Genomic DNA, 26,545 nt, shown 5'->3' with positions numbered 1-26,545 from the left:
TATTCATTAACATGGAGCTCTAGTTAATAGATTGTATCAACTGACGTGAAACCAGTGTTGCCGTTTTGATTAGGTTTAACCAAAGATGGTTATTTGTTTTTCTTTACAAGCATTTCGGTTTTTATGTATCTAAAGTGGGTACTGTACATACTTCGTGCAAATGCATAGTTGAAATTGTTTAATTGCATCTTGAAATTGGATATTTTCATTTCACTCTTTCAATATCAGAAGTGATTGACAATTACTTTTAAATTTGGGAAACTGAACCGCCATAAATGTATAAAATAATGCATATGTGTTTGATACAACTTAATTTTTTTGTTGTTAAAATTCACTTCACAATATGCTTAAATAAATATTTATTTGTTGGTAACTTTTTTTCAACAAAGTTTGGTAATTTTTCGATTCACCACTGCATGGAATGTTTTTACGTCAACCGGCTGCCCGTCCACATAAAAATTACGCGATGCGTTGACTTTGCATCATTCGGACATCTCACTTAGAATATAATGACATGTACGGGACTGAAATCAACGGAGTGTGCTTTCTCTTAATTATCTGTGTAAAATGAATGAGGATGGTGTGGATGGTAAGGATTTGTTCGTCCTAAGTTCATGAGACTATTACGCCACGGACAGTTGTTTGTTGACAAAAATTGGAGGCTCTAAAAGCGAAAGTAAGTTTTAAATTGAAGAAAAATTTAAATTACTTACAAAAATTAGCGATTTGGTTGGGGGATTTATTTATGAGATACGCTGACATGATTTTCGGGGTGCTTAAGTCAAAATATTCTTCAAGATTTTTGAATAGAAGGCAGAAGTATCGTTTTTATAAAAAAAGTGAAGTTTTTGCATTTAATTAGTTGGGTGGGAGCATTAGCCTTAAGCTGTATTGCACTATTAACTTTCTGTTCAAATTGTGTATAGCATGGCAGCACTGGTAAAACAGCTGAGAATTGCAGTTCAACTTGACACTTATCAACGTAAACAAAATTGAAGTTGTTTAGTTTTTGGTAACAATTTTCTTTTATTACAGTAAACTATGACTATATATCATTTATACATTTTCGATAAATTCGGCAATATGCTGTACTACGCAGAATGGAACCGCACGAAAAAGTCTGGTGTTAGCAGAGAAGAGGTTGCTGCGAAAGCTTTTAAGTAAATTTCTTTTATTGAAATGTTTCTTTTGCAGGAAGCTAAACTCACGTATGGCATGCTTTTTTCAATTAAATCCTTTGTGAGTAAAATATCACCTCATGATCCTCGCGAGGGATTTCTCTACTACAAAACTAACAGATATGCCCTTCACTATTTGGAGACGCCCTCTGGTCTAAAGTAAGTGAGAATTAATATCTCCTGAGTTATATACTTATGTATGAGTACATTTATTTATCCCCAAATTTGCTGTTCTTTTTAGATTTGTGCTGTACACCGACACTGCTGCACTGAATGTAAAGGAACTGTTGCAGCAGTTGTACAGTAAAGTGTGGGTAGAGTATGTCGTGCGCGATCCACTGTGGTCACCTGGCACTCCCGTGACATCGGAACTGTTTCAAACAAAGTTAGATGAGTTTATAAAGCAGTCATCCCTCTACGGCATTCGTAATATTTGAAAGGAGTTTTCTTATATCTCCATATCCGTTACCAAGAGTATAGTAGAAGAGTATTTGCTAAATGTGCTGATAATTAAGACTGTTATATATTTTTTCATACATTGCTCATATTTGTATGTATCAAGCAGCTTTAATTACCGAGTGAAGATGTTGTAAGAGATATTTTTGTTTCAATTCGAGCTCTTTCTGTCAGATTAATTACTTATTTCTTGAATTAAAAAATTAATTGATTAAAAATTAATCGGTACAAATTATCATTTAACAATTAGTTCTTCATTTCGAAGGACTGGATATCCATATTTTGTGTTCCCTCAATGATATGCCACAGCCTTTTTGCGAAAAAGGCGATCCTCACATATTTAGTTGATTTAAAAATACCACATACTCCTAATAAATGCTAGAATCCATTCTTCGCTCAAACAGCTTAAGAAATATTTCTATTTTATTAATGGCGTAAAATGCAGTTTCACTCGAGCATATAAGCTTTACTAATTTTAGCATTTTTCACGAATTTTAGCATTTTTATAATGCAGACTTCCGAACTAAAGCAAGTATTGTTCGGGCAGTTCACCTGCTTGACTTTTTTTTTTATATACCATATAAGCAGATTACCCCCTCTATAAAGTGTGTAAATTTAGTTGCAAAATACTATACATATATTATTTCCTTCTAAGTTAATTTGCTTGTGCTTAATGTAAATGGGTCTTCTTATTTCTTAGTTTGTTCTAGTCTGTATATAGTCTGTACTGCAAAATAAAAGTTAAATGAATAAATGAGTGAATAGGTAGAAAAGTTTAGTAACAAACGTTTCTGTTCTCACTTAATGATTTTTTACCACGAAGTAACTGAAAAAGATGTAGCCCCTACGACGCTTTTAATTGGACCATGCTTTGTACTGCAGATTTATGTAAAATAAATAAATTAAAAAATACAAATAAGTATTTCAAATATTCTCTTACAGTTTCAACAATTCAATGACGTGTTGATTGCTGTTGTTAAATAGAAAATTTACAATTCACTCAGGAATAGTCTGAAAATAGGGAATAGGAATAGTCTGAAATAAAATTGGGGAATATGGCGCTAGAGTGTGCACATTTTTTATACCCGCGCGCATTTGTGCATAAGTTTATTATATTTTTTCCTATATAACGGTTGTATGTAACGTGATAAAGGAATTCAGATATATAAAGATATATTTACGCATACATACATAAATATGTATACACCAAGAGACTAAGAATGCCGAGCCTATAACAGGAGAAAAAATTAATATATTGCAATGGAACCCATATTACTCTTGGCCAAAAATGGGTCAAATCAATCAACCATGCCTATCTCTCATTTTCTCAGAAATAAACGACATATCTCTGTTACTGTCCCGTTCAATCGGTTAGCGGTAATAATTTGTGTGGAAAAACATGATTATTAAAGCACCGTAGTAATCTAACGTTTGTTGATAATTCAAGTGAAGACTGCACTTTGCTAGAAAATAAAGATGCATGAAAATATTATTTCATCTAACGGTATTTCGCAGCAGTGAAACTTCAGCAGCTGTATTATTTACCTACTTTGCTTGATTTATTAGTTCACTTGAATAGAGGCACTAACCAAATATATATTGTATATATATGTATATAATTGGCGCGTACACCCTTTTTGTGTGTTTGGCCGAAGCTCCTCCTCCTATTTGTGGTGTGCGTCTTGATGTTGTTCCACAAATGGAGGGACCTACAGTTTCAAGCCGATTCCGAACCGAAGATATTTTTATAAGGAGCTTTTTCATGGCAGAAATACACTTGGAGGCTTGCCATTGCCTGCCGAGGGGCGACCGCTATTAGAAAAAACTTTTCCGAGATTTCACCGAGATTGGTTCGAAACGTTCTCTCTCTGAAATCCGAATTCTCCAGATAGCCCAATGAAATTTCCGACCAGGCGGTTTTAATGATTCGAATTAAAGCAATTTTCTGTTCAAATTGTTGCCCATTCTCTTAAACCTTACAAGAAAATCATCACCATAGATTTTCAATAATGTTCCGATCTGAGGAATACAGTGGCAATGCTAAGGTTTCAACGTTTTGGGACGCAATCTAAGCTTTGACCACAAATGAAGTGTGTACAGGTGCATTATCCTGTTGAAAGATTCAATTTATAGGTCTATATGTCCGTATGAGTAAATGTGAATAAACGAATCTCGAGAAAAGCTGATTTCAACACAGCTTGATAACTGTTTGTCATTTTTTAGTCTACAATTTTCAGTTTGAATTCGTCAAAGTACGTAGGTAGGTGAAATGGTTGAAGTGCCCGTCTGGCACTCCTCAAGTAGCACTAAAGCGCCGTTTTGATACCATTATGTGACCTCCCTCGGACAGAGAAAATGCTCTACAGTCTCTTTTTCTGAAAGGTTGTTGTTGTTGTTGTATCAGTAACTTTGCCCGGCCAGTTTAGTGTAATCATCGCTCGTCTTCGTCTAGCTCATCTAACGGTAGGCCCAGGAAATAAACTGTTTCGACAGGTTGGGTCCAGAGGGGAGGTGTTCTAGATGACTGGGTTTGATGGGGCATGTGAAAAGGTGGACATATGTTTAGTATGTCGGGGTCGATTCTGGATAAGTAGGAGTTTAACCTGCTACAGTATCCAGAACGTAATTGTGCCAAGGTTACGTGGGACTCTCAGGGAAGTTGGAGCTCTTCGTCAGCGATTGGTGGTGGTTGGACTCCGATAACGGTATTCGGGGGTCGGGAGCTTAAGAAGGTGGTAATGGTCTCCCGATGAATGTCGTTTATGGTCTGTCTGTACACTGTCCGATCCAGTAGCTGTCTGTCTGTTTTGTCTAGGATCTCGTCCGCATAATTGAGGAAATGCCTCCTGACGGGCCTGGGAGGTGGCTCAGGCTCAAGCAGGTGTCTGCATGGGTAAGACCTGCGGTAACACCCTAGCAGAAACTGCCTGCTGAGCAGTTTGTTATGCTCCTTCACAGGCAGCATGTAGGCCTCGTCGTGTAAAGGTCCCCACAGCTTCTGCAATGGGGATTAAATGGTAACCCTAGCTTTTCTGCGTGTGTGCCGATCGTCCAGTGACCGATTAACACAGCTACGAGCTTGGAAATTGAATGGCGAGGAGTCCGAATGACTTTCTGAGACTTTCGTATATCGTATTGGGGTCAAAGGGTTTTCGAAATAGTACATGAAGAAATGGAACTCCACCTTTTCTGCGCTTTCCTGGGAAAAAGTATGATATTGCTCTCCATACCATAACACCACCTTCATGGCTTTGATATCGAGTCAAGTACCTTTCCTCCTTTCTTACGTCATGGAAATAGTAATTGTATCCATCCGGCTCATCCAGATTGAACTTCTTTTTGTCACTAAATACTACTTTTTTTAAATTTCTTTAAAGTTGGCTCTTTTTGTTTGCTTCAGCTGCGGCGCTTTTAGAATAGCCCTTCGAACGGTGGATTTGCTGGCTATAACATTTGCCATTTTTTTAATTTTTGCTGTCGAGCGGTGGAAATAATACTCCATTCGCACTAATTTCCTCATTTCTTAAATGAATTCCAATTCCTTTTATTTATTCTTCAAATCAGGCTTTGCCTTACAACTTAATTTATTTACTTGAGTATGATTTTTTTTAATACATAAGCTTCATGTACTTATATACCTATATATATGTATTTATAGTAATATTTGTCTTTGCAATTCATATATGCGTAAATTTGTATGTGTGCACATGTATACATATGTACTTAAAGTCCTTCAAAAAATGTACAAATGACTTTTGTTTAAGGATAAAAAAATAATATACATTTTATTTCCGAAATCTTATTTCTAATGCATGAATACATACTTACATGGTATATATGTATAACGGTTTATATAATATTAATAAATAACCATATTCGGATTGCATGTATGTTTGTATGCATGTCTGTATTTACATTACGGCGGGTCAATTTGTAACGAATTATTTTGTTCGACATCGTTCTAAGAAAGAAAGCCCAATAATGCAATGCCAATTTCGATCACCACAAATTCAGAGACATGCTACATTTGCGCTCACAAAACTAAGTCACTTAATCTATTTACAATTTTCGCAATAAATTTTTTTTTTTTGATTTTTGATACAAAAAATCTTATAAATAAAAGTTTCAACTTACTGCGAAATTTAGAAATTAAACAAATTTCAAGAAATTGTCATCAACATTTGTTTTATCTCATACAAACTTTTAGAAAACTTTTTCAATTCTAATACAATAAAGTGAACATTCAAAACCGCTTAACAATCGCATTGATATTGGATATTTTTTTATACACGATGTTGGGAATTTTCTTCCATATAAAGCTCGTCATCGTATGCAACGAAAAAAATGTATTTTGGACATATAGTTTTCCATTTAAAGAATCGCAAGATCGCGCTACAAAGTAAATTGTATTTTTATATATTTTTTAATCTTATTTTTTATCGAACCATTCTTCATTTTAAATCGACCAAAAGCCTGCAGAAAATCACAAGAAAAAAAAAAACTTTTAATAGTTAGCGCCATCTTGAGGTTTTTGAAATAAAAATTTTATATACAAAGTAAATTCTTCGTAACAAAAAACTCTTTTTTAATCTAATTTTTTATCGAAGCATTTTTCATTTAATTTAAATCGAACCACGCAAAAAAATCACAAGAAAAAAATTTTAATAGTTAGCGCCAAAAATTTATATACAAAGTAAATTCTTCGTAACAAAAAAATTCCAAGTACAATTTTGTATTAAACAAAAAAACAAAACAAAAAAAAAAAAAAAGTAACTGTCATAGTACTAAAGTAAATATTAGTCTCCATATTAGCTTCCTATTAATTAAATATAAAAATAAAATATATAATTGGCGCTTACACCCTTTTTTGGGTGTTTGGCCGAGCTTCTCCTCCTATTTGTCGCGTGTGTGTTGGTATTGTTCCACAAATGGAGGGACTTACAGTTTTAAGCCGACTTCGAAAGGCAGATATTTTTATGCGGAGCTTTTTTATGACAGAAATACACTCGGAGGTGTGCCATTGCCTGCCGAGGGGTGAGCTTCCTTTAAAATTTTCGGGGCTCAAAAGTGGCTTTAGAGCTATGGTCTAGTGGTTTTTTTTCTTATTCTATGCATAATCTGAATTTGCTAGGAATGATGTTAAAAAAATTGATCCGCCCTAATGAATTTACATATGAACATATTAAATTGTTTTTACTCCGATAATACTTATGAACGTTTAACTACATAATTAAATGTATATGTAGTGAGCATGTACATACATACATATATATGTATGTAGTTTGAATTGCTCAGTATATGTAGGTAGTCAATTTAATTAATGATCACAGTGTCTTCATCATCGTTTCGCACACTTATCGCCATCCATTTAAAATGACTTAGCTAACTAAGTTTTTAAACATACGTTTGCATTCAAATATTTTATGGTATTTGTAGTACAAATGTAGAATTACGACTAACAGTTAGTTTAGAATCTTTTAAGTTATTTGTAACTTTCAGACTTAACCATTACTAACACTAAAGTTCGTATATTAGCGAAGGCCAAAATTAATTAAGGTATTAAGTAAATTTGCTTAAGTCGCTATGATGTGAATATCAATGGTCACACACTCAGTGCGTTCGTTTTAGTATATCACACCGATTCCTTTTCTTTGAACTGACGGTAGGTGCCATTCTCGCCGCCACTGGGGGGTGTATACAATTCGGCCGCCCTTGCCAGGTTGCCGGTGGCTATGCAACGGTCAGCAGTGTTGTCATTTTTGTGGTCACTTTGTCCGTTGGTAAACATAACCTCTATTGGGTTGTGCTTCTGTTTTTCATTGGTGGTGCCTATGATGGCGTTGGCGTCATTTTGAACATCAAATCCGTGATTTACGTTTGCACCTTTTCCTTTATCCACCGTTGTCAAATCGCTGGTGGCCTCACCTATTATGTACGGTTTATCACCGGGAAAACTTTCGCACCAACGCAATATGACTGGATGCAAGAGTTTGGCGTCGTAAGCATCCTTTGGATCGCGTGTGAGGTAGCTGATTATAATGCCAACACCGACAGTAATTACAGCTCCGAGCAAACTGTAGTACATGTAGCTCACGGAGTAGAAGGTCTCCAATGGGGTGCTGCAGAGAATGGAAGAATTAGTAGTTGGAAAAGTATTTATTTATTATGAAGTAATTTAAAACTTAAACTTAAATAAAATGTTTTATGAAAAAGGTTCCTAATATGGTTTCCTATTGAAAATAATGTAATAGGAAATAAGAAGGGAACAAAAAATAAATGTTAATTACTTCAAATTTTCCATAATTTCCACAATGGCTTAATGAAAAAAGTTTTCCAATAGACGTTTCCGATCTTTACAGCCTATTTGATTTTTTTCTTATTCGAAATAAGGCCACTAATGTTGGGTTTGGTTGCTGAAAATTGATTTCATCTATATAGAGATTTAAACGGGTTCTTGAAGGGTATATGGAATATATGCATCACGCAATACTTTTGCAGCTTAACACTTGGTTGTATTTATTTCGGTAGCCCCACGGAAAGGACACGCTTTTTAAAAAATGGTAAATGGATTTTACTCTTATATTTATATTCAAGGAAATAGGAAACGTTTAATAACTTATTAGGAATTATTTACTTTTTAAATGCCTAACTTTGCCTTCTTGCTTTAACTGAGATAACTAAAGCGCTTTTGCTTAAAATCGAACATTTTTAAAATAAAACTAAAAGCTAAAACTAAAACACTTTTTTCTATTACCGTTCAGGTGCTACGATGGTTTGCTGTAGAGGTGCAGTATCGTTGACAAGCGAATGCGAAAGTAGCCACGCTGCTCCGAGTTCATTAGGTTTTGTGATTGATTGTGAGAAAGTTGTGTTTGTGCAGCCCTAAATTACAGAAACAATCCAATTATATTAGCATTCACATAAATTTGTTGTTTCAATCTGCTTTTTGAATTTTACCTCTGTGGATGTGGGCAGGAAAGGATTCTGACCACTCTTGTCGACTGTAGCGCTGCCAGTGATAATCCAAAGCACGAAAGCGCAAGACGAAATCATGCCAGCTGAAGTACCCTATGTTTACGAAGAAAAATGAAAAAACAAAAAAATATATAAAAATAAAATTAAAATAAAATTAAAATAAAATTTTAATAAAATTACTGTCACATCGCGCTTTGCACACTTATTAAAATCAATGCTAATGGACGAGTACACATTGCGCGTCAAATCGTTGCCGCATCCACAACGCACTAGGCACTTTGATTTTTGGATAACAAGTTAATTACCTTCCAATTAGCAATCGGCACCAACATAGCCAGCATAAAGCAGCCCAATAATGGACCAGATGTGGCCGAAAATGCCAATAACGATGATTCAATTACTCCCGACAGTAGGCCTACGCCAAAAGCGACACCCATGATGATTAAGCCACAAATAACGGTTATGACTTTGAGGATGAAAAGCTGTTGCTTATCGCTGAGCCCCTTGAATTGTGGCAGTTGTGAGATGAAATCCTCCCAGCAAACGGTGGCTAATGAATTTAAATTCGAGACCATCATGCTGTTGGACAGTAGTGCAGTGAGAATGGAGCGCGAAGTTGGCCATCAATTAATTGGTGAGGAAGACGTAGTTGGTACAGGCCAATACATATAAACAAAATATAGAGGAAGTAGAGTAAGAAATTAAAGTGAGGTACAATGTGATTAAGTGCTCATAAATTGCCACTAAATGTGGAGTAATTAAAAAACAATTAATGTTAGCAGCCGCGAATCAACAGCCAAATAATAGGCGCGCAGTGAGTGTAGCATTCGAACTGGGATACTTATCTGCACCAATAAATATGTGGTTGTACTAATTTTGAATGAATATGAATATACGCACCACAAGGCCCCATTGAAGAGCATTGCCATGAAGATGCCCACGAAGCCGGGAATCACCGCCAATTGATCCTCCACAAAGAAGGGTAAAATCTCATCGGGTTTACGTATATAGCCCTCAGCGTAGGGATCACAGTTCACATAGGTTGCATAGATAACCATGCCCGATATCCAGGAGAGTGAAAAGAATACAAAGACGATGGGTATATTTGTCATCATTACCCTGAAAAGACAAAAAAAATGAGTATGAGTTATGAGTAGTGAACAGTGAAAGGAGTAGCGCCCAGCCACTGCCCTGGCTACTTACCGGCGCACCTGACTCATGGACTTCAGCGAGACGTATCGTTGCATGAAGTTCTGCTGACAGCCAAATTGTGACAAAGACATGAATAACTGACCCAGCCAGGCGGAGAGCGTGTCCACACGCACAGTCATATCGCCAGAGACGCTGAAGAATTTTAAACGACCTGTTGATGGAAAAGAAGGTAATAGTTGTTATCAGATACTTGAAGGAACACCAAAGATTTATATTTAAGAGTAATAAACTGCGAGTAATAAACAAGTTTTCTATAAGAATTCAGGGTTAATTAGAATAATTCTATTATTGAAGGTTAATTATTGTAGAATAATTCTATTATATTAAGGGCACATCAATTCCAAATGTTTGGCTACACCACTTTGAATGGCTAATAGAACGCCTCGGGAAAAATGAGTACGATGTGAAGAAACGCACGCACTATTCACACAGATAGGTGTTCGAGGGGATGAAGATAACAAAGTAACCTTAATCTACGTCCAAGAAAGGCCAGATGACGTTGTTCAATACCAGCAGCTCTATCAGAATTGGGAGGTACTTCTGCCGTTTGATACCAAACAAAGTTTCAGACAGGGTGACTCGCTGTGGTGAGACTTCTTTAACCTGATGCTGGAAAAGATCGTGCGAGCCACGTAACTTAATCGCAGGCACTACTTTTTATAAGAGCGTACAATTGCTGGCATCATCGGTCTTAACAAGCCTAGTTCTGACTTATCGAAGCGAAAGCGAATGTGTCTGGTGTTGATCGAGGACAAAACAAAGCCAGCGTTCTCACGTATCGGCACCCACGTCACTGTTGACAGTTATGATTTTGAGGTTGTAAGAGACTTCGTTTATTTAGGAACCAGCATTAACATCGATAAAAATGTCAGCCTAAATAAGTCCTACTTTAGACTAAGTAATCAATTGCCTAGTAAAGTCCTCTCTCGACGAACAAAAGTAACACTTTATAATACTCTCATCATGGCCGTCCTATCACAGAGAGCAGAAACTTGTTCGATGATAATATCCAATGAGGCGCCCATTGGAGTGTTTGAGAGAAAGATGGCGACGAATATCGCAGGCGATGGAACAATGAGCTGTATGAGCTTTACGATGACATAGGCATTGCCCAACTAATAAAGATCCAACAGCTGAGTTATGTCGTCCAAATGGATACAAACGCTCCGGCTCGATGCGGTACCACCTGCCGGTGGCAGAACAATAAAAATCCCTCCACTGCGTTGGAAAGATCAGAGGCCGAAGGGCTTGGCTTTACTTGGTCTCTTCAACTGGCGCCGGTTAGCACGAGAAAGAAAAGACTGACGCACATTGTTAAACTCCGTCAGAATCGCTTAAGCGGTTATCGCGCCAATCAAGAAGAAGAAGAATGATTTTGCTCAACAAACAAGATTTGGGCACGAATTGTGTTCCTTAACCGGGGGTGCACTGCATCGTTATTCCAAGCTATTTGGCATACATTTCTAATTATAAAAAATCTTCAATGCCCCTTACGAGTCAGATGAATATTTTACGTGTCCACAGAACTCTGATTTTTTGCACTAATTCTTTGCTTCATGTGATAAAATGACCTTTGTTGTGAATTTTATGCAAAATTTAGTGAAACGTTTAAAAAACTCCCACCTTCCCCGTTTGCAAACTTGGATTGAGGGCCACTGTATGCAGATGCCTACGTGTTTTTATTTTACTTTTGTTAATTTTATGTTCTTCTATTTTGCCTACCGAGAAGCTATGTCTGGTTGTTAGTCATTGTGTGATGGACAGCCCATACGTGCTACTATTTGAGGCAAGTGTCCAGCATAAACAAATATCCTTGCCACAAGTTGATATCTATTTATTGTGGCACACACATAAAGCTGCAACCAAGCATGGCGTCTAGTTGCCCACATTTGAGTTATTTCACACGAATCGGATATGAGGCGGCGTGTGTGTATGTATGTGTGTATCTCTCATTCAACAGATATTAGTTGACCAAACATAACCATCTATCGAAATTAGAACGTAAGCAAAAGTGCTCTTCCAAAGAGCAGAATAAGCAAAAAAATTATTGTAACAAACGTAAAATTGCAAGAAGCTTAAACATCAGCTGAGTTTGTACACAAAAATTTTAGTTTTTTGTTGTTAAATTCTTAGTTTTATCGTTTTTTACTATGTTAGGTTAGGTTAGGTTCGAATGGTTGCCCATAGAGAGGACACACTTGGACGAGAATCAAAAATCCGTCCTTCGTGATACCATTGGAAAGGAGATAACAAGGCTTCACAATCGAAAGTGAAGTCACACATTCCTTAAGGGGGGATTCTACTGTAAAAATCAAATTTTCATGGATTTTGTTTTCATACTTGTATTAATTTAATTAGTAAAAAAAAGTTTAGGGTTACATAAACACAGGTCTTGAGTGTACAAAAAAATTTTTTAAATTTATTTTCATTTCAAAATGGCAGCTGTACAGCCGCTCCCCCGAAACGCCTTTTGAAATCTGCCCACACTGTCGCGCATTTAAAAAAAATCTGAAATGAAAAAAACCAAATTTTTTTTATTATATATCATTATTTTTAGTTGTTAAGCCTATTACTTGCAAAAAAAAAAATTTTTTGTAAAATTTTTGAAGTTTTTTAAAAAATCGACATTTTTTTGTTGTCATTTTGTTATTAAAAAAGGGGTTATAAATAATAAATTTTTTCCCACCATAGCTTTAAAAACTAGTAAATATTGTTAAAAATATACTATCAAAGTTTGAGCTTGATATGTTAATTTTTCACGGAGCTGTGATGTGGGCAATTTTGAAAACGTGGTTTCGAGAAAAACACGCTTAAACAATTTTTCATACTTACAGCATATGACCGTAAACCGCTCGAGCGCTCAGTTTATACCTGCTTTGCTAAAACTTTTATAACTTGAAAACTATTCAAGATTTCTTTTTAAGATTTTCATGGAACATTCTGGAGTTGTTTCTGAGTATGTTTCAACAAAAAGTAAAAAATCGATTTTTTTTAAGTTTTACAGTAGAGGCCCCCCTTAACCAGTTTCGAGTGCCCCATCATCAGCAACCAATCAGCTGCTCCTTTAATTGCCGCTACCTCTGCTTGGAATACACTGCAGTGGTCCGGTAACCTGAACTTGAGCCTGGGAACTCCTTGCCAACCTTTCTCCCCAGTTTTGGACTATAAGTTGCACATTTCACACCAGGCCAGATTCTATAAAAGTAGACTTGTTTGTTCACCTAAAGTTTATTCAAATGCTTTCAGATATATGTTTTCGCAATGTATAATTTTTTCTGGCCTTTTCTCTTCCGTCGAAATGCCACTTTTTGTCTGATGGATAATTTTTTGTCTTTAACGAGCACTTACGTGCAAAAATATGGAAAAAATATTACAAATTTTTGTTTCCCGAACAAGGCTATTGGTTCAATTTGTTTCCCCTCTGTCCCAAGTTCAGCACAGAATAGCACAATCTTTTCGTTCTTACGACTCATCACGTTCGCCCCCACCTGAACTCTGTTTGCTTTACGTATTTACATTCTCACTTTGCCTTTTACCCGATTTTCGTGGTTAAATTATAATAAAATAAGTGCAAAATCGGTTTTGTACATTTTAGTCTCACCGCAAACATTCACTTGTGTGTATGTCTGTTTGTATTTGTTTGCACACGAACCTTACCCATTTGTACTCGCCCGTACACATCGTCTGCCACTTGTATGTATTTAGTGTTGGCCTTTGGACGGATCTACGGTTTGAGTGTTGGATATGAGTGGCACTTTCTGAGGCAGCAAAAACAACTGTATCAGCAGCTTAAGGATGATAAGGTTTGAATGGATAATAAGGCATAAAATGAATGATTTGTCAGAATGTCTGAGCTTGTTGCTAGCTTTATTGTTGTTGCTGCTTTTGTAGGCCTGCAGGATATTGCCTTCAAAATTGTCTCCCATTTAAATAGTAGGCGGCTAAAAGGCACATATGTATGTACTTCATATCGGTGTTTATATGTATGTACATACATGCGCATATATACGAGAATAAACGACAAACTTCGTCACGAGATAAGAAAAATGAATTGGAGTTACTGGAGTTTCTTTGCATAAATAAGTAATTTAAATAAATAAATACTGCGCTGTCATCTTTTTAAAACGCAACAAATTAATACCACTCCATATTTTCCAATGATTTGTGTTTTATTAGGAAGAGTTAACCTTTCAATTAAGTATTGAATATAATTTAATTCAAATAGTTATCTCGATCGGCCCCGTCCCACAACAGTCGCTTCTACGTAACCGGAACGACCAGGATTTATATCTGGCCAAGGACTGTCACTTCAGTAGTATCCCCATATAAGGGTTATGACTCTACCCCACGTGTGGCTCGGCCTATATTCACCTTGAATGTTTGACTGATTTCTGGTTTATCCATTTCACATCGATCGATAAAAACAACCTGTCATAATAACTGTAACCGCAGCTTCAATACCACCGTGGCTTATGAACATCGCCCTGATGGCTGAAAACACGATTAGTGCCCAGTGATGTAGATTGTGTGGTAGCCTGGGCTGGGTTTTGTTAAAGCAAATTCTGTTCATATCTTAAATTTTTTCCCATAAAAAGAAAATATTTGGAAAATTTGCTTAAGCGATCCATTTGGTACGGCGGACGTATTTGACTGACTTCCAGCCACTTTTTTGAGGGAGAAATAGTTGATTGTTATTATTATTAATTTATTTAGGCAAAATAGATGCCCTTGTGGGTCTAAGTGTTTGTAGTAGTGTGTTAGTATGTTGTTGTTAGATTTTCGCAGAAAATGTCTTTTAAATTAGAATAAGTTTCATAATTTTCAATATTGTAAGTAAACATATTTTTGTTTTTATCTTGCAAAATGTTGGATGGAAGAGCAGGAAATCCTACAAATTTTATTTTTCTTGTAAGTAGTTTCACTTGCACTCTCTGCTCCAAAAACATAACTCCTTAAAAAACATATGGCATTGAGTTTATATTCCGGATGCAAATTTACGAGTGACACAAACAATTTCAATCGGTTGAACAAATGTTTAGTATCGACGATATCGATGCCTTAGATGTCAAAGAAATCGTCTCCAAAAACTAAGAAAATAGAATTGAGGATTCCACAGAAAACTGTGTATTATATTTCGACTGAGTATTTAATTCTTCGTAAGCCAAGAGTTGTGAATGAATTTTTAAAATTAATTCCTTTCACTATTCATAATATTTGCCTGATTTAGTACCCTCCGGCTATTATCCACTCCTGACATTAATTGAAAGAATCCATTCAAGCCGCTGTGATCACTCTCCTAAACAGCATTCTTTAAACGGCTGTAGATAGGTAGATCGCTTGAGAGATAGCTCATTTTATAACTTGGAAAAGCGTGCTGAACTGTGTATCAAAGAAGGTGGTGAACATAGTTTTTCGTAAAAAATATTTGGCGCAAAACATACAAGAGTTGTTTGTATTTCCTAAAAATACGGTTTTTTTTGGCATAGAAGTTGTATATTTAAATACATACAAAAAATATTAAATACTTCGTAAAAAGTCACTTATACGCCGCGTTGCCCATAATAATAGATTTCTATCTGCTTTCCAAGCGCAAGCATTTTAATTCATTTATTAATTATTCTTTTATAAGTTATTCTTTGGTAAGTTAGGAGCTCGTAGTGCCAGTACGTACGTAAGGCAATTACTTGACTCTAAATATTAAATCAAGTGTTTGAGCGTCCTAATCACAAGCGACAATCGCGCTAGAGAGCATTCAGGACCGAATAATTGCTGCAAATAAAACGTACTTTGGCCATATGCACCTATTCAAATCGAAGATGCTATCTGGGCTTGCAAACTGGGTATATCTAAAACAATAGTGAGACCGTCTTGCTACATATGGCTCGGAAATGTGGTCCGTGACAGCATCCGAAGACGAACCTCTCAGAGTCTTTGAGAGAGTATATGGCACCAGGCTAAATGAAAAATGTGATTATATAATACGAACCATTTCGAGGAGTTACTCCAATTTATGTTTAGGAAATTGTCAAATTCATCAAAGCGCCAAGGCTAAGTTAGATAGGACATGTTCAAATAATAGAAGTCACGCGTGCTCAAAAACTAATAATGCTGCACAAACCTATGATAACGAGAAGTAAAGGTCGTCCGCATAGGCGACTAATGGATTGCTTAGAAGAGGACCTACGAACGCTCGAAGTAGCCTACTGGAAATATCTAGCAAGAGACAGAGAGGCCTGGGGAAATATCTTATAGAAGGCTAAGACCTACCCCGGGTTGTAATGCGAAATGGTGAAGGTGGAATATTAATACATATACATGAGGATGTCCCACAAACAAAAATAATATTTCTTGATGTTACGCACCCTGAATTTTTTCTATGGCCAAAAAAAGAATCACTGGAATGAATTCACTCTCCGTATATTTTGTGTGAAACATTTGGAGATCGATATTACTTGATCTCTACTTTCTACTTCCCTTCACGAACGCCTATATGTGATACCCTAGGTTTTATTAAAGAAATAAAATAAATTTAAATGTTTGTTATAGTGATCCAAAAAATTCATCAAAATTTAAAAAGATATTAAAAATTAAAGAAAAATATATTAGTCTCCTTTCTTTACATAATTTTTTTGGCATTATAATCGGTTTTGTGCAATTTCTACATACAAAATAAATATTGGAAAAATGCATAGCACCAGTAAAAATCAAAATTATTAAACATCAGCGTAAAGTTTTCGTAACTTTTTTGTATAAATGTTACTCTAACAAAAAATGTCGATCTAACGAAAAAAAAAAAAAAAATAGCTCAAATTAGTTGACTTAGAGCGTCACCTGGTGGTTGTTTGACCACAGTGGTACTTCAGAGTAAAGCAAGTGGCGCCGAAGTCCTTACCAATTTATTAGTTGATAGTGTAAATTGCTTGCTGCTCCTAGTTAAGCAATCGTTGCCAACATAACCTAAAAATCGAAACCTAGGATTTAATGATGGGTTAAGACTTTAATGCGTCATACAACTGGCAGGATTTGTAAAGCTTATTATTTATGAACACACATCGAGTCGTTGAACGCTAATATTTCTGGGTGTGGTTATCACTGCGGTGCACAATGCATTTGGGCAACGGTGGATGATTTTGAGAATTCCACGCGGGCTGGCGAGAGTTTTTTGTTTGCCAATAAATTAAGGTACTATTTTTTTTATTTTTCATATTTTTATTTCACTCCGACGACATCGTGCTGCTTTATTGGCACTCACTTATTTCGAACAGTACGCAGCCACATCAGCATGCAGCATCGTGATTGATAGGGCAACGCATTCATCATAATGTATATTCACATTCAATATAAAAAAATTGAGTCACTTATTCATGACGGAGTCGTTTTTAGGCCGCTGGCAAGAGGAGATTGAGGATTGAGTTGAAGTCTATGAGCAATGGAACGAAAATTATATGCGAAAGAGATTATCAGAGCAAACAAAAATTCCATTCGAGCTCTCAATAAACAAAAGGGTCCCTGTGGAAGTTTCGTAGGCGTGAATGAGTTCGTGTGCAATTTTCACAGAGTTTGTGTATCAACAAAGGCTTCACACTCCAATAAATATATTTTTACTATAGTTTACTAAGTAAACCATTTAATGATATGGGCTTAATGCTAACTTTCGTTTCAAATATTGTACAATAAATAGCTCAATATTATAATATGTACGTAGGTACATATATATAATACGAATATTTATTATTTATGGGTTGAAGGGTGTCAACAAATTACTAGAAAAAGATAGGAGAATTGACGAGTTATTTCAATCATGAGTTATAAAAAAAAGAAAGAAAACTGTAATTCGAAATTTCAGGATAAAAAGTTAAGGGAATGGGCGAAATACTATATATGTAAAATTAAGTATTTTTAATAAATAAACAAATATTATATTTCTAATAAAAACTAAAATATTTTTAACAGAATATCTTTAATATTAAAATATTAAACACCATTTTAAAAAATTTTAATTAAATGAAATAACTTTAATGTATTAGATAAAAGAAATAATAAAAACATTAAAATCTTAATAAGATTTAAATTAAAGAAATACTTTTAGTAAATAAATGAAAGGCGTATTTCTAATAAATATGAATATAAAATAAAATAAATAAGAAATAAAAAAAGATATTTAAATAAAAAAAAATATTAAGGACATTTTTTGCTAATTGAAGAAAAAAAACACTAGATTGTTATTAAAAATAAAAAGATTGTGAGAAAAAATATATTTTTAATAAAATAAAAATATTACAATACAAAAATATATATTTAAAAAAAGCTATATTTTTACTAAACAAATATTATTAAAAAATATTAAAAATTTTGGATTTAAAAAATATAATATTTTAGTAAAAATAAAAATAAAGTTAATATCAAAATACTAAAACAAATGTTATATTTTCAGTACGAATGAAAATAAAATACATATACAAGTAATAGATTTTCGAAACAAAAATTAAAATACATATGCAACTATTCAGCTAGGAGAAGGCCCTACAGAATGTTACCAAAAATTAAATTACCTCAATATTTCCATTGAAGTTCGATTAAGTATCAATTTTAAATGGTAAACAAAATATTTGCATTAATACATATTTTCATAATTAACTCACCATGATCTCGATTCACTTCGTAAACGTGTTGCGCGCCACCACTCGCCATGAGACCTTTCACAATAACTGCTAATGTCACCACAATCACCGTTGCTATTGGTGAAGAACGGAAAAATAGAAATAAAGTGAGAAAAAAATTGATTAGTTAATTGTATCGCTGGTAGTGGAGTATATTTTGCCATTGCGGCAGGTAAATACTCACCCGTTTGTATGACATCAGCGTTGATTGCTGCCTTTAGCCCACCCTGTTGTTATGGGGAGTGTAGAAAAATAGAAGAAAGATAAATTGAAGTGGTGCATAGGATTCTAATAGAAATCATATTTTGCCAGCACATGTATGTATATATGTATGCACGCGTAAATGTGTACAAATCTCGCATTGAATTTATTACATTATTATTTACGTTCACACGCTCGAACACCCATCCAGGAGATGGACAGAAATGGGGAGAAATGGGCAATCAATTTCATCCTTAGCAGCAGTGAAAACAAATGAAAGAGCAAAAAAAAAAAAAACAATATTCAACTTCAAATTGATCAATAGCAAACGGGAGGTGTAAGATGGGATAGGTATTCCTATAGAGAATTTATCTGCATAAAAAGGTAGTCACAGCTGACTATTCTGCACAAAGATTCTAATTTTCTTTATTTCAAACAACATAGGTAGTTCAACAAGCAAATATTTCTTAGAAAAATTATTTCAAGAATTCTGTGGCTGATTGCATTTTATTTTTGGTTTATCGTATTGAAAAATTAGTCATCCAATTTGTTTTTCAATAACTTTTATATACACATATATATATAATTGGCGCGTACACCCTTTTTTGGGTATTTGGCCGAGCTCCTCCTCCTATTTGTGATGTGCGTCTTGATGTTGTTCCACAAATGGAGGGACCTACAGTTTCAAGCCGACTCCGAACGGCAGATATTTTTATGAGGAGCTTTTTCATGGCAGAAATACTCATACACTCGGAGGTTTGCCATTGCCTGCCGAGGGCGACCGCTATCAGAAAAATGTTTTTCTTAATTTTGGTGTTTCACCGAGATTCGAACCTACGCTCTCTCTGTGTATTCCATATGATCACGCACCAACCCATTCTGCTACGGCGGCCGCCTACTTTATACTAAATAAAAACTTTTCTACTAAATGAAAAAAGAAGTGGTTTTGAGTAATGCAAATCCAAAGCTAATACTTATACAACTGCACTTTAGACTGACGGATCCAAGATGGATTGCGGCGTCGGCGCCGGTGTATATTTGAATTACCTCTAGACTTTTAAGTCTTTTCGCCTTAGCTTTATAGTCACCTACAAACAATTCAAAAACAGTCACTCAGTGTAAAGAAGAAATTAATGCTTTAGCGCGCCCGACAGACATCACTCTCATCTGTGTACGATAGGAACATAGAAGAAAATGAGAAAGCTGATGAACTGGCAAGACAGGAGGCATCCTTTAATGAATCCGAAGCGGTAGAAATAAGCTGTTCCCAAGGCGTGCGCAAAAGGGAGGTCTTCTCGCTATTCCAGAAGTTGACCGTTGACAGATACCCAAAATAATAATATAATAAATAAACGTGACCGAATTTCAAAAAATCGAGAACTGACGAATTGTTGAGAAACACACAAGCAGAAATATTCAGAATTACGTCAACAATAACCGGCCACTGACCTTTGGGGGACCCTGCCGGGAAGAGGGGGTGGCCTTACAACGATAGATGCAGTGTGACATCGGGTGCTCTACGACATCGTATGCTTTGCGAGTTCTCGATGGTCAACTTAAAAGAAATTGCAGAAAACAAAATAGAAGGCACAGGCAGATTCATAGTCAAATCAAGATGGTTCGACTGATAAAAAAACAGGGGCTCTACACCCAGGCATCTTTCGTGCTAATTGAGTCTGGGCTGTGTCACTCAGACAACACCTCCACTATGAATTCAAATCCTAATTTGGACCTGTACTGTACCTGTCTAGTTCATAAGTGTCAAATATGATTGACATACGACGCCATTTGCAAAAATTATGTATTTGCCGAGGTACCTGATGGGGATACCAGAGAGAAGGGTAGGCTTACTATTTTCGTGAATTAAAATGTTAAATTAATTTTTAAAACTTTCAAAGGGTTAAATGAAGGTAAAGTTCTTGGGTGAATGAGGAGTGAGGGGCAAATACTTCTAAATATTATTTTATACTTAGAATCAGTTTTTCAAGGCAGTTAATGGAATGCGGTTTATTTGAAAGCAGTGGCAGTTGTTCAGGCTGCGCTTCTCCGTTTTCTGGCATTGCTTTACAAGTAAAGGTTAGAAAGCCTTCGAGCGAACGTTTTTACGAAACGCTCAAAGTGAGTTCGGAAGTAACTATTTTGCTTAAAAAAAGAGAGGATTTTGAATCCTTTCAGTATGTATAAGCCATAGGGATGGAGTACCCTATAGCGGAAGTGGTGCAAGAACTTTCCTGGTATGGTGAAGTCCTGCAATCACACTTGGAAGACTCTCCCGAAATACTATGGGCCTACATTGCAGTGAATGGCACCAGCTGTGAGTATTGCAAATAAAAAAAAAATCTGGGACAATAATAAAAAGTTAAAAAATGTTATTTGCTTGTAAAAAATTATTTGTACGCCCATACACTTGTAAAAAATCCGCAATATTTTTATACTAAAACTTTCTCCATATACGAATCTTTATTGCATTGAAAGCAAATTCAAATTGAATATGCCATAACTGCAATGCAATGGGTTAATTACTGCGGGTGCTGGGAGTGAAGCGCTTAATTAAAACAATTTCCGTATGGACATAGCAGCGAAAGAAGTGTTAATGTATGCGCACATACATACGCGTTGTTTGACAACATTTTATCAATCTATTTGTGGGTGGCGTTAGCGGTGGTCAACCGCTTGAATGCCGCAAATAAAAAAACCTATAAAAGAAACGTATAATAAAATGTAGAAACACTTTCCAAGTGGATTAAAACGGCAGTAAAAACTGTAAATCGGTTTATTTATGCGCAAAGCGATAAAATAATGGCACACATATTCACACCAACACTCACACACGCGTGCTTTTATACGAATATTTGTGTTTTTCGTTTGTGTGTTTTTGGCTTTTGTTTTTATTTTAAATTTGCCCCTGTTGAACTTACCATGATGGTGAAAAATATGCAAATCACAGCCATGCCCACAATGGATGCCCAATAGGGAATGCCAATTACGGTCGACAACGCGACGCTGGGAGTGTAAACGGTAATGCCCAGATTGCATATTTGCCTCACAATGTAGGTAGCGGAAGCCAGGCAGCGCACCAGTCGACTCTTAAATCTAAAAGCAGAAATGAGAAAAAGAGAATGAAATTTTTTATTTTGATTCAAAAGTTTATGGATATTGCAGTGATTGCAATAAATTGTTAATGGTGTTTTTTGCGTATAACGCAGCCTTAATTAAATTAAATTCAATGAGTAAATGTATTTGTGGTGGAAAGTCCCAAAGGGCGAGGGTAAGAGCAATAGGTTCAGCCTTGTGAATCTGCAAATTAAAGGCTTAAATAAATTTAAGTTTTTACAGATTTTTTTTGTTTTTGTTTTGGTTTTGCGCTACTGTAGCTATATATTTTTTTATTATCCTCAATTTTTTCACGACTTTAAACTCGTGGCATACCATTGGTTGCTTGAAGTCCGACATTTCCTCGCTTTTACTGCTGTTCTAGTGATTTTTTTTTACTATTTTTAGGTTGTTGCACTTTTTTCAATTTATTTTAGTGCTTTCACCTATTTTTCCTGGCCAACGGAACACCTAGCGCGCTTTTTTACGACGGTACATTTTGCTTTTTTACGCGCCACTTCACTGCGCTCTTGATTCTTTTAATTAAACAACAACAGTTGCAACAAGAGCGTCATAACTCTAGAATGGTAATGCGCACTCGAACTATGCTAAGTGTGTAAAAGTTTTTACGAGCGTATACACGCACATACCTACACACATAATTACTTGCAAGTGTTTCACAGTTGTGAAAATATTCCATAAATGAATAAACATGAACAATTAGTGGAGCTCGATATCGAACAAATTTAAATTTAATAACTGAAAAAGGAAGAAAGCGCTGCGGCAAAAGTGAATCTATACATACAGGGAACCGGAATAATATAAAATATATACAAATATTTGATATGGTAGAGCTCTTAACTCTGCTCTAGAGTTGACGAAATTGTGAATGAAGTACAGGGTCTCGCAGATTATAGATGGAGATACCAGACGAAATGCAAAATCAGCAGGACGTTATGGCCCACCTACAACCTCAAACAATCGTCGACATTGATAAACATGAAACGACGGGACGCCTGTAGACTAACGGCATTAATAACTGGCTTCTGGTCTATCGGAGAACAAACTGCCAAAATGGGCATCCCTCACAACACATCCTGTAATAGCTGTAAACAACCGGAGAAAAAGGAAACAATCTTCCATTTTCTCTGTGAATGCCCTGCCCTATAGAAGGACAGAATGTTAACCATGGGCAAACCGATGTTCGAGACTCTCGAGCAACTGTCTGGCTTAGACTGGCAACCAGCAGGGTCTTTCAGAAGACGCGTTGTTGTTAAAAAAAAATTGAAAATTTAGATTCTTTCAGGTTTCACTATTGTTGCCCAAAATACGGCTCTTAATAATTATATGTGAAAAATAACTTAGTTTAAATGTCCACCTCGAGCCCGTCTACAGGCTGTCATACGGGAATTAAAATTTCCAAGGACTCGCTCAAATATTATCGCATTGCGTTCAGCAATCTCGGTCCGAGCGTTGTGTTTTAGCTCTGTAATCGTTATTGGCTTATTCATTTTTTAAATTTACAATTTACTTTACTTTTCAAAAACCCCCGGTTGTTGGAGGGACTTCAACCCGCCCCTTATCATTTTAATGCAAATATTGTTTTTTTTATTTTAAAAATGTATATACGCATATACTAACATACGAGTATTTGGGTTTCGCAATGGCTTGTGCAAAGCAAAGTCTTAAATTATTACAGATATTGCTACTTTCGTTTCTTTACAGCCCTAAATTTCCATACTACAGTCTAAAAAACATACCTGTTTCTCAAAAGTCCGCCATTTTGTTATTAAAAAAAAAATTTCGCAATTTATTTTCTTAAAAAAAAATTCCAAAAAAATATCTATGAAAAATGAGTATTTGACCAGACCTTAACCCATTCAAGTGCGAATTTACACGAAAGTAATATCGCGTGTTAATGAATGTTTGTGCGATGAACCATGATGATAATGAAAGGTAATCAAATAGTAATTAATTTTAGAATTATTTAACAAAGTTATTTTAATAGACTAAAAAATCAAAAATTGCTAACCAAATTTTTCCCAGAATTCAGTTAAACGTTTTTGAAAATGTATTTGTAATGTAAATGTAAAAAAAAAATTGATTGCTTCAAAAAAATTTTTTACAAACACATTTTTAAAGCGCCCACACGGACGGATTGGGTGTATCGGAAATACACTACAAGACACTTTTAAAATAAATATGAAACAATTAGATACTTTTTGTACTAATTTATTTATTCATTTACATAGTACACCTAGAAATACACGATTTCTTACAGACTACATAAAACTAACAGTTTTTGTAAAATATCCATGATTGTTGTTCCTATTTCGTAACTATTTAAAAAACTTAATGAGTGATGATTTCAAATTATATTTAGATAGCGATAAATCTAAAGCCAAAGAACTTGTAAGCCCAGTTATTCCCTGCTTGGCAACTTTCGCTAATCTGTTTATTTTTGAGCATACGAAAGATTGATTTTAACACCCCAGTTGGTATTTTTTTTGTATATTTTGTGTGGATCCACACACAAGTTTAAGCCGTGTCAGCTCCCGTAGCCGAATGGATTTGTGCATGACTTCCTTAGGTCTGATTCTTCGTGCGCATGAAACACCAAATTATAAGAAAGTTTTGTTTTTAATAGCGGCTGCGCATAATAAGACGCAACCACAAATTGCAAGTGCTGAGCCTTTTCCCCCTGATTGTTGGATAGCCTTTTGTGTTCGACTCATAAGAATTGGCTACCAAACTTGCTAGCTTATCGTTAGCTTTACAGCTGTACAAAGTCTACGTTTCTAGAATCCAAAGCTTTGTTCATCCTCTGCATGAAGTACTCTAGATTTTTTGCTTATATCAAAATTTATAAAAAAAAACATAAGTTGAATAGAGCAACAGCGCTTTTACGCAGTCAACTCGAAAAAGAGGCTGGAGAGTGGTGCGAATATTTGCTGTTTGCTTAGCCCCACCTACAGATTTCTTAAAATGTCAAAATAATATTTGTTGCCATGTTAAATAGTTGCGAACCAATGCTAGGATTTATGTTGTTTGGCATTATTCAGCATTAGTGCTTTATAGTTACTCACGCATGCGGCCATGGGCAACTTTGTAAGCACATACATACATATGCAGAGGGATAACAGTCGCATATGCGTAAATGCGTAAATGCAACGCAGGTTGCGATTTCGTGGAAAACTAAACGCCTGCAAAGCGCTGTGCATAGTAAAGTGGTAGCACACACGAAAGTACGCGATGCATGCAACCGGCCAAACCATAACCGAACTGCGTTTGTGGTACGCGGTGACAATGTAGAGCGATGGCTGCGGATACGCACGGAACATTCGGGGTTTTTCGGTAAACTTACCGCGGCGCCCATAACCGAAAACATAGCAGTGCTGCAGGATATAAACCCTTGAGTGCTTTGGTGCGCTCACGCTTCAGTAAACGCCATTAAATGTGCAAATACATGCCACTTTACAGTTTGCTCTGTGCGTTGCACTCGAATAGTGGCACTACTAGCCGCAAATACACGCAATAATCTGCTTTTATATCTTCACGTGCTCGCAATTTCAGTGTAGGTGCACTAAAAATTCTTACTTTTTTGTTGACTCGATCCACTTGCGAGTAATTTATTTGCTTCTTTGACAATTAAACATTTCATGCGCTGCGTGGAAACTTGCATACCCACTGCGGTTTTGCGAATAAATTATACTTTTCTCTGTGCAATGGCTACTGGTTTACTTCTACCAAATATATATAAGTATAATAAACTCCCTTAATATGCAATTGTGTACATGTATGTGTGCAAGAGAGTAATAAACCAAATATGCACCTGCACTTATACATATGTATGTTTGTATGTTAATATATTTTATATAAGAAATAAGCAATAAATTGTCCGGGTCTGCTTGTCTTTTGCCATTTAATCAAATATCCGTTTGCTGTCAATGCGTGAATGCACATAAAATGCAACGAAATGAAACTGCATCCTCCTCGTCGCATCTGCGTCGATGCTCTGCTGCTGGTGTGTGAGTGCCCACGTTCTTTTTTACAGCTGTGCTGGTGTAGTTTAATTTATGATATCACTTTAATATACCCACATGCTGATGCATAAGTAAGCGCACCTGTATGGGCATTAAAGTTTTTCTGAGTATTAAAATGAGTAGAAACGCTTTTGATTGGATAGACTAAAATATCACTTTCGAACACCAAAATGAATAACATTTTGTGAAGTCTTTAAATCAAGAATATTGCAATAAAGCTGATGATACTTTTTGGGCGGCTTCAAGCTAAACGTTAAGGTAGATAGTGAAATTCAGGGAAATAACTGTAAACTGTAGTAAATCTAAACCCACAAGTACGAAGTATATTCCTACCTACAAAATACTCAGAAGTGACATTATGGCCTTCAAAGTACTCTTCAACAACTGCAACGCACTTGAGCCAATGTTTCTCTCGAAACATTTCTGGAACTCTATTTTCGCTATAGCCATCAGAGCCGTCTCCGACTTTGCCCTTACTTCTTTTCGGTTCTTAAAATTGGTGTAGTGGGTTTTTGTCTCGATCAAACAGAAAAAAATCGCAGAGAACCGTATCAGGTGAATTCGATGGTTGTTGGGTGGTATTCGTTTCGTTCTTGCTCCAAAATTAACGGATCATGATGACACTGTGTGATCGTGCGTTGTCATGGTGCAAAATCCACGAGTTGCGTCTAATAACGCCCAAATAATCATAATAATCATCATAGCATTACACTCGGGCTGAACTATG

At 35.8% G+C, this 26,545-nt stretch overlaps 2 protein-coding genes across 7 annotated transcripts in view; one reads left to right on the top strand and one right to left on the bottom strand.

Moving 5' to 3' along the window:
• Nucleotides 1-956: 956 nt before the first annotated feature.
• Nucleotides 957-1,856, top strand: LOC128860778 (trafficking protein particle complex subunit 1). Its single transcript, XM_054098520.1, has 3 exons — nt 957-1,140; nt 1,195-1,337; nt 1,420-1,856. The coding sequence occupies exons 1-3, from the start codon at nt 1,042-1,044 to the stop codon at nt 1,613-1,615; spliced, it is 438 nt and encodes a 145-aa protein (XP_053954495.1). The 5' UTR covers nt 957-1,041; the 3' UTR covers nt 1,616-1,856.
• A 3,285-nt stretch (nt 1,857-5,141) lies between these two features.
• The window catches only part of LOC128855994 (sodium-coupled monocarboxylate transporter 1), a 178,511-nt gene continuing 157,107 nt past the window's right edge, over nt 5,142-26,545 (bottom strand). For all 6 annotated transcript variants that reach the window (XM_054091309.1, XM_054091310.1, XM_054091308.1 and 3 more), the window contains 9 exons: nt 21,601-21,775; nt 18,666-18,708; nt 18,464-18,556; nt 9,813-9,972; nt 9,510-9,728; nt 8,915-9,188; nt 8,592-8,702; nt 8,389-8,516; nt 5,142-7,753 (listed from right to left, as the gene is read on the bottom strand). In XM_054091309.1, the coding sequence (XP_053947284.1) occupies nt 7,267-7,753; nt 8,389-8,516; nt 8,592-8,702; nt 8,915-9,188; nt 9,510-9,728; nt 9,813-9,972; nt 18,464-18,556; nt 18,666-18,708; nt 21,601-21,775 (1,690 nt within the window). In that variant the 3' untranslated portion in view covers nt 5,142-7,266. The remainder of the gene's footprint in view (nt 7,754-8,388; nt 8,517-8,591; nt 8,703-8,914; nt 9,189-9,509; nt 9,729-9,812; nt 9,973-18,463; nt 18,557-18,665; nt 18,709-21,600; nt 21,776-26,545) is intronic.

Source organism: Anastrepha ludens, chromosome 2 (assembly GCF_028408465.1).
Source record: "Anastrepha ludens isolate Willacy chromosome 2, idAnaLude1.1, whole genome shotgun sequence".
In the NCBI taxonomy this organism is placed as follows: Eukaryota; Metazoa; Arthropoda; class Insecta; order Diptera; family Tephritidae; genus Anastrepha; species Anastrepha ludens.
Note: the sequence above shows the minus strand (reverse complement) of the source record. Positions and strands in the feature narration are given on the sequence as shown.